At 44.0% G+C, this 19,328-nt stretch overlaps 2 protein-coding genes across 2 annotated transcripts; one reads left to right on the top strand and one right to left on the bottom strand.

Moving 5' to 3' along the window:
* Positions 1 to 965: 965 nt before the first annotated feature.
* Positions 966 to 10,129, bottom strand: si:dkeyp-68b7.12 (rho GTPase-activating protein 30). Its single transcript, XM_030773515.1, has 15 exons — positions 10,042 to 10,129; positions 9,361 to 9,463; positions 9,038 to 9,182; positions 8,818 to 8,900; positions 7,120 to 7,227; positions 6,423 to 6,541; positions 6,114 to 6,276; positions 5,684 to 5,781; positions 5,499 to 5,570; positions 4,506 to 5,066; positions 3,868 to 4,049; positions 3,578 to 3,632; positions 2,824 to 3,424; positions 2,328 to 2,724; positions 966 to 2,009 (listed from the first exon to the last, which is right to left on the bottom strand). The coding sequence occupies exons 1-15, from the start codon at positions 10,127 to 10,129 to the stop codon at positions 966 to 968; spliced, it is 3,819 nt and encodes a 1,272-aa protein (XP_030629375.1).
* Positions 10,130 to 17,396: 7,267 nt separating this feature from the next.
* Positions 17,397 to 18,896, top strand: LOC115811353 (zinc finger protein 62 homolog). The gene is made up of 2 exons (XM_030773516.1): positions 17,397 to 17,647; positions 17,845 to 18,896. The coding sequence occupies exons 1-2, from the start codon at positions 17,509 to 17,511 to the stop codon at positions 18,894 to 18,896; spliced, it is 1,191 nt and encodes a 396-aa protein (XP_030629376.1). The 5' UTR covers positions 17,397 to 17,508.
* Positions 18,897 to 19,328: the final 432 nt, after the last annotated feature.

Raw genomic sequence — 19,328 nt, forward strand, 5'->3', positions numbered from 1 at the left:
TTTATGTTCTTCTGTTAGAATTCAGTTTCGCTTGTTTGCACTGATCTTACCGAATCACAATGCTATCCTAAATACTGTTTTTTTTATATTTCTATACGTTACTTCAAGCAAGAAATGTTGATTTTCGAAACCAGACAGTCATTTCCTGATACACAAACAGAACACGCCATGAGCTGCTATAAACGTCCAATAGGATTGTTAGGGTTGTAGAACTAACCCCTTAGTTACCGTAAACTACCAAATAGTTGTCTATTTTCTCTTACAAGTTTGCAAGGAGCATGAAGGAATCTTCCAAATAATGAGATTACTGTACATTATGTTTTGCTCCGCTCGATATAACTTTATTACATGTCAAGTAGAAAAATGAAAATACAGCAGTTTAACGATACAGTCAAGGGTTTATGTGAGAGATGCTGATCTGATCAAATTTAAAATGGTGTTCTCTTTATTTATTTTATTTTATTTTGGTAATTTATAAAGTTCTAAAGCAGCCTCGTCTTCGGCCAGTTTATTTAAAATGGACCAGGCTAAAGGCTGATAACACACATGCATCGGTCAGGAGATAGGCTCTCTCCTTTACATCAGTACAGCACTAGTACCAGTTAAAAATGACCGCATAGGTGTTGCCTTACTGTGTAGAGTGCAGTCATCTACACAAACCTGAGATTTTCTAGCAGTTTAGTGATATAGCTGATTAGAAAGCAAACACTGCAGCAAATTCAATACTAAAAGAGTTACCACCACTCAACTTGTTCTCCAATTTCGAAAATCAGAAACATTTGATATGGTAATTACATATACACTATACAAGCGGTTGAAAATCTATGGTTATTCAGTTAGAATAAAAAAAAAAGAGAGAGATGGGGGGGGGGGGATTTGCACATATAATACTTCTCCATCGGCAATCTAGTTTATACCTTAAAGTGATTGAATCTTTGTCCTTTCTTGATTTTTCATTTTCAGTGTCAGTCAGTTTCTTTTGCCTTCTGACCCAGTCCTTCTTTCCTTCCACCTCTCTCCCACTGCGCATCAATACCTTTTTCCCTCTCTCTCTCACTCTCTCTCCCTCGCTTCCCCGTCGCCCTGGCAACCGCCTCATCAAAACATATGCTGATGCCACTGTTTCTTTTAGTTTCTCTGTCTCCTTCTCTTAGTCCGTCCGGCCTGATCTCTCTCATGGCGTCCCACGTCCCTGACCTTTCTCTTTTGCCCTCTCCCTCCGTTTCCTTGTCTCCCCTCGTCTGGTCCTTGCACCTGCCGTTGTTTGGAAGTGTTTGCGAAGTTCCCCTGTGGTCCTGGTGTACCGCCTCGTGACTGACGTCTCTCTGCGGCTTCTCCGTGTCACTGTTCTCCGCGTCGCTGTGTTTTTGCTGCGCGCAGATCTGCTGTTCCGTCCTGTCGGAGTCCGCGTGCTGTCCTTCTCTGTGTGTCGACTCTGTTTCTCTGAGCTGAAACTGCTGCTTCAGATTGAAAGCAGCGAGTTTGGAGTGCTGGGGTTTGGGTGGGACCACAGGAACAGCCTTGGCCTGAAATACTCTTGCTGGGGGTTGTTTGGACACCACCAGCGTCCGGCCCAGCCCTGGACCAAGACCCACGCCCCTGTCTGTCTTTCCGATCTCCGCATTGTGGCTTTCATCTCTTCCGTTCTTTCCCTCCTTTGGTTCTTCTTCTTCTTCTGCAACAGGGGCTGTCTGTGGTGGCTCTTGGCCTTGGACGACAGAGAGCTTCACTTTGCTTTCCTCATTCACTCCATCCTCTCTTTCATCTCTGTGTTCAGTCACTCTGTCCTCTGGCTGACTGTCGGAGTCTGACGCGCCGGCGGGATCATCTCCAAGCGAATCGCGTTCTTCTTTTTCCCTCTCCTCAGCGTCTCTCGGGGTATTATCTTCGGAAACAGGAACCTCTTTGAGGTCTTCTCGTGCTGACTGATGTTCCTCTTTTGGTCCTATTCCTCCATCTGTTTCAGTTTCTTCCTCGAAATCTCTCTCTCCTTCTTTTTCACCACCTACCTTTTCCTCTTTGCATTCTTCATTGACACTCATTTCCCCCTGTGCCCTCCCTCTTGCCATAACTTCTTCTTCACCCCCTGATCCATCACTCTTACATTCTTCTTTTTCTTTTTCTTCCTCCCCTTCTTTTCCTTTTTCATTCTCTTTTTGGTCAACCCGCTCATCGCAGTCTCCATGCTCTTGCAGTGGATTTTCGTTTAGTTCTTCTCTCTCTGTCTCTCCTCTTTCCTTTTCAGTTCTCTTGTCTCTCTCACCCTCCTCATCCTCTGTCTTTTCATCTGCTTCTTCCTCTACTCCTCTCTCAGTTCCCTCGGTCACCATGTTTTCTGTGTCTTTCTCCCCTCCAAATATAATTTCATGCTTTTCCTCGATTCTTTCTGCTTCAAGCTCTCCTGTCCTCCTCTGGCTTTCTACCTCTTCATTGACTTCAGACTGTGCCTCTAAGCTGCTACAGGAAATAACACTTAGGTCCTCTAACAGCTCATTGATCATAGCTTCACACTGCTCAGCCAATAAGGTGGGTTCTGGTGCCGTGACAACAAGCACTGGCTGATCACCTTCTAAGCCTGGCATTTTGCCTGTGACAGGGGAGTGAATGGTAGTGGGAGGAGTCTCTGTGGGAGGCGTTCCGGATGATGAAGGGGAGTGCACTCCTTCAAGACTGCCATCCGCCTCTTTGTCTTCAGTCTTTACCGATTGGCCCTCTGTCTTCGAGCTGTTGAGTAGTAAAATTGTTACATACACAGCATCACGTAAGAACAATGTCGGAATATAGATCAACTGAACGTGACGATGTCTTTTTTGAAGCACTCACCTCAGTGTGCGTGTATCTGCGGATAGGACAGGGTCTGTGCTCCCCTTGTCTGTGTTAGTGGTTTCATTCCATGTACCTGACATCTCACGTCTCACAACCCCTTCCTCTTCCCTCTCTTCACATCCATCCTTTTCTTGGCCCTTCTCTTCATTCCTCTCTTCATCTGTCTTCATTTCTTCACCCCATTCCTCTGTGTGAACAGGTGAATCAAAGTCCCCATTCTCTGACCTTGGGTCGTGTGATTCATCAATGGCATGAGCATCTGTGGTGCTATTGGCCGCCTCTGTTTGGACTGAACCCTCTGTAACCCTAATGGGTGAAACTGTGGTGTGTTCTTGATCTGAGCAATCTGATTGGTCCTTCGGGTGCATTTCTGTCCCGCTATTGGTGTAGGGCATTGATGCAGGCTGTGGGCATGACCAGCGGAGTCCATGGAACTGCTTAGCAGATGGAAGACTGCAAAAGAACATGTCTTCGTAATCCCCTTTGTCGGAATCATCCTCTTCCTCATCATCATCATCATCATCGTACTCTTCATCAGAGGAAGAGCCTGTGGCGGGTAGGAAAGGGCATGACTTGTAAGGCAGGCTGTGAGACTTGCCTGGCAACGGCCTGTGTGCATTTGGGGGCGTGTGCGGAAGAGGTATGAAGGGTTCATGCGTTTCGAAAAACGATTGGCTCTCCATATCCGGGCGGCTGTGCGACGGACAGGGAGGGGTCTGACTTCTCCTCTCTTCTTCCTCTTCCTCTTCCTCTTCCTCTTCCTCTTCATCCTCATAACAAGGGGGTTCCACGGAGAACTCGTTATTCTGATGAAGAAAAAGAGAAAGATGAGCAGGAGGATACAAAGGTGGACGGAAGAGAGCAAACGGAGGAGAGAAAAGGAGAAGGAAAGAGCGTTAGAGCAGATAAGGGAGGAAAGCGTGTTAGAGCAGATAAAAACATTTCTGTAATGAAATATGGTCAGAACTTTGACGGAACCGAACAGAGAATGTACAGAGTGAGCGTTCTGTCTCTGGCTCTGTTTTTGCATCTCTTACACACCTGATACGAAGTGCTGCTTTCCATGCTATCCAGAAATCCAAACGTGTCCTGGAAATCCAGCGGCAGGTCTTGATCTGGGGACTCTTCCTCGACAGACAGCTGAACGTCACACTTATCCTGAGAGTTGGGTGCGACTGGGACATTGGAAACGTCGGAATCCTGCGGTGGTCTGGCCATCATTTCTGAAAGTGTCATAAATACAGATTTATTGTTATTTACTGTGTTTGAGCTCTGGGGTATTATGATTGGGCCATTTATTGTTTGATAATATCAAAACTACAGTCGTCAAGGACCGCCACAGTCTACTGTGTTCGATCCAGTAACTCTCCTCATGGCCTGATTGGACTGATCGGTTTAGGAGTTACGCTCGTTATTTAAACGCGGTGGTGTCGATCGTGGCAGGGACATGAGATGAACGTAGTGTTCTTCTGTCTTACCAACATAGTCATTCTCAGAAATCTGTTGCTCAACGCTTGGTCGAGCAGCATTTGTCTTTTCCTCCGTCGCCCGTCCTTCGGCGGAACGCAGATCTCCTTCCTCCCTCACTCCGTCTCGGGGATCTCGTTCTCTCTCTTCCTCCATTTCAACGTCTCCTTTCTCTTCTTCTGTCCTTTCCTCTCCTCCACCAGCAGCTTCACTTTCTTCCTCTTGCAAAGTTTCCTCTCTGCCTTCACTCCCAGTGTTTTTGTCCTCTGTCGCCGGTGCCTCGCCGTTGTGCTCCTTCCCTATGCTCTCTTGCTCCTCTTTCTCTGTCTCCGCTTTCTCCTCAACTTTCTGCTCTCTGTCTGCGTCTCCACTCTCCTGAGGGACTTGCTCCTCCTCTCCCCTGCCGCCCTGCAGTACCCCAAATGCTAACCCAGAGGTGATGTGGAGGGGTACGGTGACCGAAAAAGGTCCGGAGATGTGGATGCCCGCGCGGCGCTCTGCCCTGCTCTGTAACGCCGGTGACCTGGACACGTTTTGAGACCCGTTGGCGCCGCCGGCCGCGTTGCCCGAGTCCAGACGGTTGTACGTTCCCTGAGTACCGCTTCCTCCACTCACTACGCTCACGCTGGCCCCGCCTGTTCGCCTGAAAGTGACCGCGTAAGAGCTGGATCCGGACCCAGGCCCAGAAAGGCCAGTCTCTGTGCTTCCAGTGGGGCTGGCGGAGGAACCGCTTAAGGGCGAAAACTGATTGGCTGGAGTTCGCTGTCTTTGACCTGAGGGGGGAAAAGTGCAGTATTCATACAGATAGCTTAAAAAAACTGAAGAGATTATATTTTGATGATGATTCAAACGCAGATGAGGTGGATCAGACAAATATCCTGTGAGCATTTTTTCTGCTAGTTGTGTCACTACGAAATATGCTAAAACAGCATATGGTTGCAGGAAAGGGTCGTTACTAGCAATCCAAGGTGACTGTTAAATTAACCAAATCTCTCTTTGATCAACATGCAAGCATAAACATGCAAACATAAAAACACAGCAAGATATTCTACAACTCAGCAGCAAGCATTATTTGCAGTGATAATTTGCCACATGGGATGCATAACATTGGAGCTAAATCACATTCTCTTATGGTGAAAGAATGGGTCTTTGAAGTCTTGCTGGAGTGAACTTAAAGTTTAATGAGAGGAACTGTAAGTCAGTACCTTCCTGTGAATAGGGTGCTGCACTCAGGGAATCCATACTCTTAGCTGGCCTCAGACTAGTCTTCTCTTTCTCTGTGTAAATACAGAGAGAGAGAGAGAGAATATCAGTGGATGACACAGAGGATGACATAGAAAATGCACTGTTCTGTGGATTTCCAGGAATGGAGCAGGCCTGATGATTATACCTTTGTTTGAGGCTTTGTTCTTCTTACGAGGGTCATGAAGTCTTGCTCCCAAATTAAAGATGGATTTCCATTTCCTGCCTTTCAGAGAACCCTTTCTCCTAAAAAGAGAGAGAGAGAGAGAGAATGGAAGTAAGTTCCAAAGTGAGTGGTAAGGATTTCACACGTGGTAAATGTGTGATGGAACTGAAGATCCTCAGATCAAGTTATAATAACCTGCAGATCTGAATATTCCTACAGACATCTTGCTAATCCTCAAATGCTGATTTTCAAACCTGGATGTTTGAAACTCATCCTCAAATCTGTGAGGTCTGATGATCCTCAGATCTGGATGTTCTCCTGATCAGTTTTAATCTTTACTAAATCATCTGATGTGGAGATTGAGGGGTTTAGAGATCAAGGGATTGGGGCGATGGGTGCAATAGCATCTTACTTCTCAGTGTCGTCGATGATGTCATGGTAGGATCTCATGGGAAGGGGGGCATCCCCGGGGCTAACGTTCCTCGGAAGCTGGAAAGGCATCGCCCTGAAGAAAGGCTCTTCCTGACTGGATTGTGGCGAAGGGGAGGGGAGGGACTTCCTGCGTCCTCCTGATTCTGTGACCGAGCGTGAGACAAAAGGGAAGTGGAACCATTCAGTAAGATTTCGTGGAAAACATGGAAATGTGAGGTGCTGGAAAGAGGGAGAGAGAGAGAGAGAGAGAGAGAGAGAGAGAGAGAGATGAATAGAAAAAGCATTCTACCTGGTTCGGGAAAAAGCTGATCCACGTGAGTGAGGATGAATTCCACAACGATAGACTGGACACGCACCTCCATGAACGCAGCAGTACCGTTAAAGCCAGACGCCTCAATGTCTTTAGACCTGCAGAACGAAATCAGAGATTAGAGCTACAGAGATGGTGGCTCCCAACAATGAAAAAGATAAAAAAAAATGTATAAAAATATGTGCTTGTTCATTATGGATAACAGAATCAGCTACAATGATAAATAAATTGTCCAAAAAAAAAATCATGAAATCATGACAAAGACGTGAAGAGGGGCGATGTTGAGTGAAACTCGTGCTTGTGATTTTAAAAATTTTGAAATTTTGTTGAGTGCTGGAGGTTAAAAACATGCCAGTGTTTAAACACACACACACACATACACACACACACACACACACACACACACACAAAGTGATCTTTTTATACTAAAGTGGAGTTTCAGTTGACTTCTTTGTGTCTGTACCAAAAGATTCACGTGTTTCATCCAAACCCACACCTTAACCCAGCACAAAAATGACTCTTTTAATTTTAACAGTAGCAGTTTCACATTTGAGCAAAAAATGGTTTAACCTTGTACATGAAACGCCATTGGAACAAGGTCTGTTTATTCCATAATATTCATTAAGTTAAAGCAGGATAGTGTATAACTGTGAGATAATGAGAAAAAATGACATACCTGAGAAGGTTTGGGGCCCATACAATGGCCAGATTTCTGGCATGCATGTTTGTTTCTGAGGCATGTTTGCCCATCCACACTAAATGACGCATCAAATATTCCAGAGTCCTGCAAAAAAAAAGAAGGAGAGAGAGAGAGAGAGAATTTTAGAAAAAGCCTTCTAATGTCTCTACTGCTCTTAGTTCTAACAGTTAGGTCTTATGAATGATCAGTTAGGTCTTATGAATGATCATTAGTTCTAACAGTTAGGTCTTATGAATGATCAGTTAGGTCTTAGGAATGATCAGTTAGGTCTTATGAATGATCATTAGTTCTAACAGTTAGGTCTTATGAATGATCAGTTAGGTCTTATGAATGATCATTAGTTCTAACAGTTAGGTCTTATGAATGATCAGTTAGGTCTTATGAATGATCATTAGTTCTAACAGTTAGGTCTTATGAATGATCAGTTAGGTCTTATGAATGATCATTAGTTCTAACAGTTAGGTCTTATGAATGATCAGTTAGGTCTTATGAATGATCATTAGTTCTAACAGTTAGGTCTTATGAATGATCAGTTAGGTCTTAGGAATGATCAGTTAGGTCTTATGAATGATCATTAGTTCTAACAGTTAGGTCTTATGAATGATCAGTTAGGTCTTAGGAATGATCAGTTAGGTCTTAGGAATGATCATTAGTTCTAACAGTTAGGTCTTAGGAATGATCAGTTAGGTCTTAGGAATGATCAGTTAGGTCTTATGAATGATCATTAGTTCTAACAGTTAGGTCTTATGAATGATCAGTTAGGTCTTAGGAATGATCATTTAGGTCTTATGAATGATCATTAGTTCTAACAGTTAGGTCTTATGAATGATCAGTTAGGTCTTAGGAATGATCAGTTAGGTCTTATGAATGATCATTAGTTCTAACAGTTAGGTCTTAGGAATGATCAGTTAGGTCTTATGAATGATCATTAGTTCTAACAGTTAGGTCTTATGAATGATCAGTTAGGTCTTATGAATGATCATTAGTTCTAACAGTTAGGTCTTATGAATGATCAGTTAGGTCTTATGAATGATCATTAGTTCTAACAGTTAGGTCTTATGAATGATCAGTTAGGTCTTAGGAATGATCAGTTAGGTCTTATGAATGATCATTAGTTCTAACAGTTAGGTCTTATGAATGATCAGTTAGGTCTTAGGAATGATCAGTTAGGTCTTAGGAATGATCATTAGTTCTAACAGTTAGGTCTTAGGAATGATCAGTTAGGTCTTAGGAATGATCAGTTAGGTCTTATGAATGATCATTAGTTCTAACAGTTAGGTCTTATGAATGATCAGTTAGGTCTTAGGAATGATCATTTAGGTCTTATGAATGATCATTAGTTCTAACAGTTAGGTCTTAGGAATGATCAGTTAGGTCTTAGGAATGATCAGTTAGGTCTTATGAATGATCATTAGTTCTAACAGTTACGTCTTATGAATGATCATTTAGGTCTTATGAATGATCATTAGTTCTAACAGTTAGGTCTTATGAATGATCAGTTAGGTCTTATGAATGATCATTAGTTCTAACAGTTAGGTCTTATGAATGATCAGTTAGGTCTTATGAATGATCATTAGTTCTAACGGTTAGGTCTTATGAATGATCAGTTAGGTCTTATGAATGATCAGTTAGGTCTTATGAATGATCAGTTGGGTCTTATGAATGATCAGTTACCTGTAGTGGGGAGGAGGCAGATCCCTCAGCACCTCTTTGATCTTCACCAGCCTTTCATCCTCCAGCTGGACAGCCACAGCCTCCTGACAGAGAGAAAGAGTATGTACATTAGTGTGTGTGTGTGTGTGTGTGTGTGTGTGTGTGTGTGTGTGTGTGTGTGTGTGTCTGTGTGTGTGTGTGTGTGTGTGAGACAGAGGTGCTATGGAAACGTAAAACTCACAGCAAAGCGGTCGTAGAGTTGGTATGTCAGGAGTGGGTTGGGTAACTCTCTGAAGTAGGCCTTACACAGAGAGCTAACACAGTGAATATCCTGGAGGTAGACATCTCTGTACAGTTCTGGTGTCCCCTCATTGTCAAACTCAGACCTAGAGAGAGGGAGAGAGAGAGAGAGAGAGAGAGAGAGAGAGAGAGAGAAAGAATGAGACACCCCAGGGTACACCAGGGAGTTCACACAGACAGACATGTACATCTATATAAATCTTTAGGTCTCTGATCTCTCATACACACATGTTAGCACACACACACACACACACACATACACACCTTAGTTTCTGCGTGTTGGATGAAACTCCAGACAGTCTATAGATCCCATCAACAATACCATGTTCTTCAATGAATTCACTGCAGCTGCGCAACACTTGTGGAACTGTCTCAAACACACACACATACACACACACACACATTCACACAAATAGATAGATCGAGAAAGAGAGAGAGACAGAGAAAGAGAGAAAGAGCGATTAAAAAACAGTTCAGGAAAGAGGTGGAGCATGTTATTGGAAGAGGCAAATATTCGCCGTCTTGGCAATTCAGCCGTGGACTGTGTATCTTGAGAAAGTGAAAACTTAGCTGCTTTACTTTCTGCTATAAATTTGCGACAGTATAATATCTAACTGCTATATCATTATAAAAGCAAAGGCAGGATTCAAAACTGCCATCAACAATCTTGCACTGTGGTCTTAGACGAATGTTTAGGGGCGTTTTATGTTACCTGAGAAGTTTTTTGATTCTTTAACTTTTATTGATTTGTTTTTTTTTTAGCTGAGCTCAACATTCTTGACAGACTAAGTAAAACTGCAGAAAAAGTATTTAAAGAATGTAAATATTTTCCCAGGTTAGCCCAGTCTGTCCTTGCCCGGCTCTGGTCGCCAGCTGTGGAATATGTCCCAGTGACACTGAGGAAATGACTCTTTACACGTGAAGCACAGGACGAATCAGACTCACTGTCTTGGCCGGTGGCGTTCAAATGCTCCAGCAGGTCGCAGCCAAACACCTTGTCTTTATTCCCTCCTTTTCTCCGTCCTCTCCTCATGTCTTTCTTCTATCCTCCACTCCTCTCACATCCAGCCCTGGGCGTATGAGCGTTTGTCGTCCTCGTGTGTGTTTGTGTGTGTGTGTGTGTGTGTGTGTGTGTGTGAGTGTGTGTGTGTGTATGTTTGTGTGTGAGTGTGGTGGAGTGGTGACACAATAATCTCTCTCTCTCTCTCTCTCACTCACTCACACACACACACACACACACTATAAGTAATAGGTAGAGTGGTGCAGTGGTGTTAACATGTGTTGAATGACTTAATCCTGCCCGGTGTAATTTGGCTGTGTCTTGTATTGATCTTCACTGCAGTATTTGAGCCTGCACTGTATCTGAGCCTTTTTACTCTGTTGCACAGTATTGTACCATACTGATCATCTTTGACTGCCGCAGTTTGAAAAGTGCAGTCTCCAGAGCAGGTAAACAACAGTTCCTGTTCAGGTCAGGTTAAAAAAAAAAGAGAGAAAGTGGTTGAAAACTTAAGTCATAATCCACATTCCTTAATCCGCATTCAAATAATCTCTAATACACAGTTACAACATCCTAATCCTAGGTCAGGTCCTAAAAAGAGAAAGTGTTTGAAAATTTTAATTGTAATCCCAGTCCAAGGTTATAATCTTAATCCACATTCAAATAACCTCTAATACACAGTTACAACATCCCTGTCCTTAACACAGAGAGGTTTAATAGAATTTCCTTTGGGTTTACTGTGTAATATGCTGAGTTTGAGGTGTAAGGGAGGTGCAGTTCACACAGATCATAGTAGTCAACATGGTGTGCTGGATGGTACATGTAAGAGCAATTTACAATGAAAAATGCTTACACGCCAAAGGGAAACTGATGTTTAACCAGATTTCTCACCCTCACACACTCAAACACAGCAGTCAGACATATTCAGATCGCACAGAGACACCAAGTCAGTTAAGACGGTACATACACACAGAAGTAACCACCACCAAGTCAGTACGCTGACACAGATTATGAAACCAAAAATATGGACCATTCAGTTTGTGCACTCACACATACACACACACACGAATGAAACGAATTGTGCCCCGATTTTTTTTTTTTTTTTGCACAAAGATTCTGCAACACCACAAACAACAACGAAAAGAAAACACAATCCGGACACACCCTCAGAGTTAACGTTACAGACACAAAAAATCACAATCCCAGTGCACTTGCTGACTATCAGTCTGTGTCGTGTGCGCAACGTCTGCACTTCCTACTCTTGATTTATGAAAGTTTTGAGCGATTTCATGGCCACACCCTCGACGTGCTCTGTCTTTATCTGTCTCTCTCTCGCTTTGTGATGCCAGAGTATATGCTAAAGCTCCAACATAGATTTAAACATGACCCGGTTAAGTTTTATTCACCAGCGTCCCCCCTCATGAATTGCTTTCTCTCTGTCTCTATCTGCGATCACGATCATCTCTCTCTCTCTCTTGCTGTCTCTCTCTCTCTCTCTCTCTGTCCCTCTCTTACTCTCTCTGCGGAAATGAGTGATCACAAACCTAAGACAGTAGGCCCTCTCTCCTCCTCGCATCTGGTCTATGCAGTCCACCAACCCCACAATTGCTTCGGCCCTACGTTTGGGACCGTTACTGCCCTCACCAAAAGCCCGGCGGCGCCCGGCGATGTGCCGGTAGCATTTTAAAAGTGAGACGGGATAAGTGCCAGAAAGAAAGAAAGAAAGAAAGTACCAACGAAAGAGAACAAGAGCGCTCCTACCTTTCCTCACCACCGGTGCTGGTTGAAGCAGCAGCAACAGCAGCGTCGGTGACGCAAGAAACCACCAAACTTCCCTTAGTGACTTCCTGAGTCTCAGTCTCTCTCAGTCTTTCTATTTTCTCTCCCCCCCCCCGATATTTGTGCACTATATTTATGTATCTATCCATGTATACATGCAAGTCTGCTTCTGAGTATAAATCTCTTTATATGTTTACCTTACCAAATGTTATAGAAACAATTTGACATCCACCAGTTGGTAAGAGACGGCATGCAACAACTCAAAAGACTGTGGCACAGATTCAGACGTTTTTTTTTAAATTTATTTATTTATGTAAGGTGATTTTATTTATGTGTTTATTTCATTCATGCATTCAAGTTCACCCAACAGTTAGTCATAATGAGGCATGTAGTCCAGCCCCGGCAACTGCCTGGGTCAACTGACACGAAGTCCAGCATCAGTCCTGGAGGGCCGATGTACTCTCAGGTTCTAAGTGTTATGTGGGTGTTGAAGTCTGGATTTGAGCTCTGTAAAGAACAACAGCAACAACAACAACAACAAAAATGATAATAAAAAAACAACAACCATGATTTATTTTGTCAAAATAGAAAAGATATATATGGACTGTGTTTATATGGTCTACATGTATAAGTGGTTTCAGTGGTCAAGACAGACTTTGTAACAGTTCTTAATAACGTTGCAATTTTCCAACTGCGTTTATACTGTGATATTTACGGTAGGTGACGTTTAAACGTGAGCGGAAGTTTAGTTGAGTGGGTTATATGCTACTTGCTATTTGCGCTGCTGAATGGTATTAAGAACATGTTACATACATTAATTTAGTATTACATAGTTCATGGGGGGGAAATTGTGAGGTAGGCTACAGCCTAGGACACATTTCAAAACCAGCCACGAGACAGTGACGGTACTCGGTTGACAGGCTGAAACAAAACAAAGAGGCATCTGCTAGTGTTGCTGAGGCAGAACGAAATTTAGCAAAATGTCAAACTCTACGTTTCAAGCGCAGTTGGTGTCCATCATGGAAGTTCTTGCTAAGGCGGCGGTGGCCGAAATTAATAGACGTGTCGATGACAGTTGTGCTGTCATTCGTCTCGAAATGTCCCGAAGTCAGAGAGACATTGATGTACTGAAAAGGAAGTACCAGCTGATGGAGAACGAACTGAGAAGGACGAGAGGACGAGCGAGGAAGAGGGGTGCGTGAGTGAGAGAATCACTACTCGTCTAAACGTTACTCCGCTGACGATTCAGCTAATAAAAATCCATCTCACAGTCAACCGTGTGTCCTTCAGATAAATTCATAGATCGATTCATTCGTCCCTTGTCATGTTCATTCATCAGATTGCTCCGCTAGAACCTCGCCCTCTTAATTCTCTCTTTTAACCCTGGGGCTACATAAGGACTTTTCACACTGCATATTCTTAGCCTAGGGCTATCCTTACAGTTGACCCTGGGAAAACTTAGCCCCTTTTAAACACTGGCACCTTTTAGCCCCATGTTCAGTCGAATTGCAGGGAATAACCCCGCAAACTCGAGGCGAACCCTGCTCCGGAGCAGGTCCAGCAAGCCCTAGGCTAAAGTCGGGGTTAGCCCACTTCGGAATGTGCCAGGATTGCGCCAGTGTGAAAAGCCCTTTATAGAGACCGAGCGCTTCTTTATCAGTTATTGTATACGAAGCGAAACTTGCACTGTTTGGACTTCTTCAACAACCACCACCAAGACGCCCCACACTAGACACACACACACACACACACACACAGACACTTGCACATGGCCCCCAAGAGTTATAGGCCTACTCGTTGAAAAGAAGTAAAAAGTAAAACATTATTTGCAAAACCTAAAGGCAGATGATAAACATGCTTGTAATGTTTACTATGTGAAAAATTAAAAACTCCAATTTTCTTACATTTTTGAATTGCTACAGTATTAATGGTGGTGGTGGGAAATCTCTGTGACTTATTCACACCATCTCATCTCTCTCTCTCTCTCTCTCTTTCTCTCTCTCTTTTTTTTTTAAGGTTCTTATTATGGAACCCTAGACAGACTCTGTTTGACTTCTCGGAGTATGTGTGTGAGAGAGAGGAGCCACAGTGTGTGGAGAGAACAAACTGTTCCCACAACACAGGAAACCACACTAGCGTCCTCGCACAACATACACCAGGTAAAGTCACACACAGTAGACATTCAGTTGGTATGTAGTGTAGTGCGGTATGGTAGCACTTCTAATGAGAAGATTAAAACCATTTGAAATGCATTTTAAAGGAGATCATAGTAATGTGATCTCAGGTTTTCTTAAGCCTGATTTTGTGTGTGAAATAAGGTCAGACCTGCATTATTGAGACAGTGTTGCACACACTTGCAGACTCTTGCTTTGCTTTGACTCATGGTGACTGGCACACCTCATCACAAATGGAGAACTTAAGAACCTTACCCCTGTGCTCTAGACTGTCTCCTTGGTGGAGGAGGAGCCTGAGATGAGACAGATTAAACAGGAGGTCGCTGAGGAGGAGCTTTGGAGGAGTTCAGAAGGTAAACACACACAAACACACACACACACACACACACACACACACACAAACAAACACACACATTTGTCTTTGTATACGTGTAGGGATTTCCAGCTTACTTCTGAGAGTTCCAGGGATTTCCAGCTTACTTACTTCTGTGGACAGAGACGTTTTGTCCACATGATGCCATAAGAAACTGAACACACAAACACACACACACACACACACACACACAGAAAGAATTGTGCAAGCAAATACTTGTATCCATACACAGACACATTTATGCAAGACACCGAATTTGTACAAACCACATATAAACATACTGTATACAAAAGCAAGCACATGAACAGTGAGGTCCCGAACCGTAATCAACAGTGTTTTTATTTGTTTTTAAAGCTTCCGAAAAAGTTCCCTTTGACCACGAGGAGAAAGAACCGTTCAGCCCAGGGCTGGAGAACCTAGAGGAGCAAACGACATCCGCTCGGAACCCAGAGGGACAAAACACACACCTCGCACACTTTACACACGCGCAAAACTCCTCAGAAGTGTTGTCAGAGCAGATCCGCCACAGCGATGAGACGCTGAACGCTCTTGCGTTTCACGTGAAGGCGGAAAGAGAGGAGGAAGATCAGGAGGGCGAGCAGAACAAAGGTCAGGAGGAGTACGAGAGGAAGGAAGGAGACAGGGATAACCTGGAGTTTGTTTTGGACGAGAGAGACGCCCAGCTCTGGACGTCCATCGCCGAGCAGAACAGCGACCCCGAAACAGCCGAGACGGGCGGTTCCTTCCCCACGACGCAGCTCTCACAACACCTCGCCATCTACCCCCAGCCTGGAGCAGCAGGGTTGGAACGACCTGGAAATGACCCCCGACCTGCCGCCGAGACACAGGTGGAGCTGTATGGCGCGGGACAGGTGAGCCTAAATGACCAATCACAGCCGAGCTGGGCGGAGAGGAGCAGACAGCAGCAAGGGCAGAACTCTGATAGGCTGCGCTCGGTCAACGACAGCATAAACGTACAGCATCGCCTCGGTGCTATCGGGAGACCTGGAGTCGGCGCGATCGGAGCCAACATGGCCGCCCCGGCCGGAGCCAACATGGCCGCCCCGGCGCTGTTCGCCGGGTTCGGACGCGGGGGGTTAGGCGCGAGCAAGCGACTGCGGACGCACTGGCGCTCGGGAACGGACGTGGAACGGCGGTTCAGCTGCTCGTTCTGCCAGCGGAGCTTCGCCCGGTTCAGCCAGCTTAAGGAACATCTACGGAGCCACACGGGCGAAAAGCCCTACAGCTGCACCCAGTGCGGCCGCAGTTTCACCAAACAGTGCAACCTCATCCGCCACGCCGTCGTGCACAGCGGCGAGAAACCCTATCAGTGTTCCCAGTGCGGAAAGTGCTTCACTCAGCGATCCAGTTTAAAATCCCATCAGAAAACACACCTCGGAGAGAGGGAGAGAGGCAGTCACGGGTTGTCCGTCTGCGGCTCGACAAGAGACTCGCACAGCAGTGTTGCAAATGCACAAAGCAGGGGGTTCCTGTAAACCCCGTCTCACAGAAAAGGGCAGTTCCCACAGACAGTCAGACTGCACGAGATTTGGATGTAGGCAAAGGGGATAGTAAACGGATGAGAGAGGTCAGCTGCTCCATATCACGTGTTTCAGGCATGAATTTTATAGAGCGGAACGGTCAAATATTTAATTCTTCTTTTTCTTCTTCTTTTTTTTTTTTATATCAGAAACAGCAGTTACAGATTTTAATGAGCTAATGTCTATGTCTTTGCCCATTTTAAAGTCTGTTTGGAGAGATTTTGTGTTGTTCACTCCACACGCCTGTATCTGTTAATTAACCCACACATTCATCTCTCTCTGTCTGTGTATCTCTTTATCCCTAATGTAATAATGTTAAAATCATTAAATGTAGTTTCATTTCCAAACGTGTCTTGTCCAGTATCTTTTTTTTTTTAGTGTTTACAGTTTGGGGTTGAATTTTCTGGTCATTTCCGAATTCTTAGACTGTTTTATGGCATACACCAAGGATCTTGTGCAGCATCAGTTGGTTTAGTGATGATGATGATGATTATGATAGAATGAGATAAACATTATATGCATGTGACTAAATATTTACAGAGTGTAAAGAGCATATATGTATGTATATATATATATATAGAGAGAGAGAGAGAGAGAGAGAGATCTAGAAGCAAAATACATTATCAAATGAAATACATATTTGGCTCAATCAAACCTCTAATGATGCTGAATAAACTCAAAACTGTCATGAAATAATGCAAGGTAAAGTATTTGGGTCAAGAAGGCGTCGATAGCGCTGGTGACCTATAGAAAACCATTATGGTTGCCCTGAAGTGCAAAACAAAACTCCCCAAATTAGAAAACAAAACTCCCCACAAGTTGACTCAAACCGGAAAAGGTAGGTACATGTGCTTTTTTTAAACAATGATTCCTCATTGCTGATTGGATGCATATTGTATCAGTCTGGGTGTTAAGGCAGTGGCTATCAAGTGACATCGGAGTCATTGTAATGTTTAGAAAGAAGGGGAATAAGGGTGAATAACATGCGTAACTGCTTTTGACATTTCATTAAGAAAGGAAAATGAGCCTGAACGATTCAACACGCTCATTAATCACGCAAAGTCATGCATATTTTGATCAGGGGAGTTTTGTTCTCTTATTTGGGGAGTTTTGTTTTGCTCCTCAGGGCCGTTTTGTTTTCTTATCAGGGAATGTTGTTTTGCACTTCTGGGCAATTCTGTTTTCTTATTCGGGGAGTTTTTTTTTCTGATTTGGGGAATTTTATTTTGCACTTCAGGGCCACCGTAAGCCATGGCTCTTAGAGGCTTTACGGTACACCCTAACCGGAAGTACACTTGATACATTGTATTACGTCTTGTGTACACATCTTCTGCGTGTAGTTTTCTGGCGTTTTAATCACTGTAATTTATATTCCTCGTGTTCTCATTTATTTATGCGGAGTTATTGAAGTTGTCAGTGGACAATATGACGAACACTGCTCCTTTCCATTCGAAACTAGCTTCCGTTGTGGATGCGTTAGCTAAAACGGCAGTGGTAGAAATAAGTAAACTCTACGATGATGGATTTGTTGTCCTACGGCTTGAGATGGCGAGGAAAGACACAGAAATCGAAACACTGAAGAAAAAAATATCCTCCATGGAGAACGAGCTACGACTGGTAAAACGATCAGAACGTGAGTTAAGACTACGATCCTCAAAATTTGACCCACGTTCGAAAGAGCAAGGTAACAACCAAGTTCGACAACTACTCGTGCCTAACCTATACGTGATTTGTTCACACGAACCCAAGTATATAGAGATACTTAAGTATTATGGTAAACTGTGAATTTTATTGTTGACCATTTTAGGATGTTCAGATCAGCGATGACTAGAAGTACCTTTACAGTATGGTTAACACTAGTTTTTCAAATCTGTTTCACAGCACACGGAGAGTGCGTATCGCAGACTCCTCAGAAACTCTCCCATAAAACGATCCTCACTGAAGAATCCATTCGCCCGTCGTCAGCAGAAAAAGAGGGTAACGGTATATCTTCCGAAGAACTTCACACACAGATTACACTTTCGGAAACCCAGGAAATACTCCCCATTCATCCCGACCCGCAGAACGCATCTCTTTCGTCCTCGGAGGAATTTCACGATAAACATAAACTTGGGTGTAACGATGAGAATCTTGGTGGACTCGATTTTGCGATGAAGGTTGAACAAACAGAAGAGGATCTATCTCAAAAACTCAGTCAGCCACTGTCGGACCCTACCACCGGAGAACTAAACCACCTGGATCCTGATTCAGAGAATGGGATGGATGAGGGAGAAAGTCAGCTGTGGTCTTCTATTGCTGTTGAAGTGAGCTGTGGGAAAGATGGTGAAGATTCAACTGGTCCTTATGGAAACGGACAGAGTCCACAGGATCTTGGTAATGAGTCACAGTTTTTCCATGTCGAAAACCTTAGTGCTAGTCCTTCTTTGTCAGGCATGCAGATGTTCAACGGTCTCAATGCTGAACTTAGGAAACCGGAAAATGGATCGAGGTCACTTTGGAATAACGCAACGTTAGTAGACATGATCCAGTCTCCACAAATACCACAAAGTGCTTATTCACAACCAAGACTGAACTCTCGGATGCCTCCGGAAAAAAGCGCAAGAGCATATGAGAGCGTTTCGTATTCGTACAGTGGAGCTGACCAAGGCGACGTGGGAAGTGTTAGACAAAGCGCGTTCACTTTGGATAATTACGGCGCGAGACAAGCCAAGTCAGCTCAGAGGCGGACAGCGGTGAAAGAGAAATGGTTTATCTGTTCGTTCTGTGGGAAGAGCTTTGACCGTTTCAGTCATCTGCAGATGCATCAGCGCGTGCACACCGGGGAGAAGCCCTTCAGCTGTGTGACATGCGGTAAAAGCTTCACGCAACAGAGCAACCTCCGCACACACCAGCGAGTACACAGAGATATGAGGGCACCGACAAAAGCCTATTGATATACACAGCACAGAGAAAAGAGGACTCGAAATAGCCCGCTGTGGACTAATGTCATACACACTAGAAACAAAACAAGAGTGTTAGGACAACAGCAAACGCCTACTCACACACACACACACACACACACACAGGACAGAATCGACAGAGAAATGAGGACTCCAACCAAAACCTATTAACACACGTACATGTGCACAATACAAAAGCATCAACACACATACATACACATTTATACTATTATAAGTGAGTATACACACAGCCTTGTTTACAGACCAGGATTGAACCATATGTTCTGTCACATCCACACACAGAGAGAAATGTTTCAGTCATAGATGACACAAGCTAGAAACTGTTGGTTTGCCTTTGTGCCTTTGCCTACGGGGGCAGGAAAAAAAAATCCAAGAACCAGTGGTTCACCGTTATAGATTTGTTTT

Source organism: Chanos chanos, chromosome 5, assembly GCF_902362185.1.
Source record: "Chanos chanos chromosome 5, fChaCha1.1, whole genome shotgun sequence".
NCBI classification, from domain to species: Eukaryota; Metazoa; Chordata; class Actinopteri; order Gonorynchiformes; family Chanidae; genus Chanos; species Chanos chanos.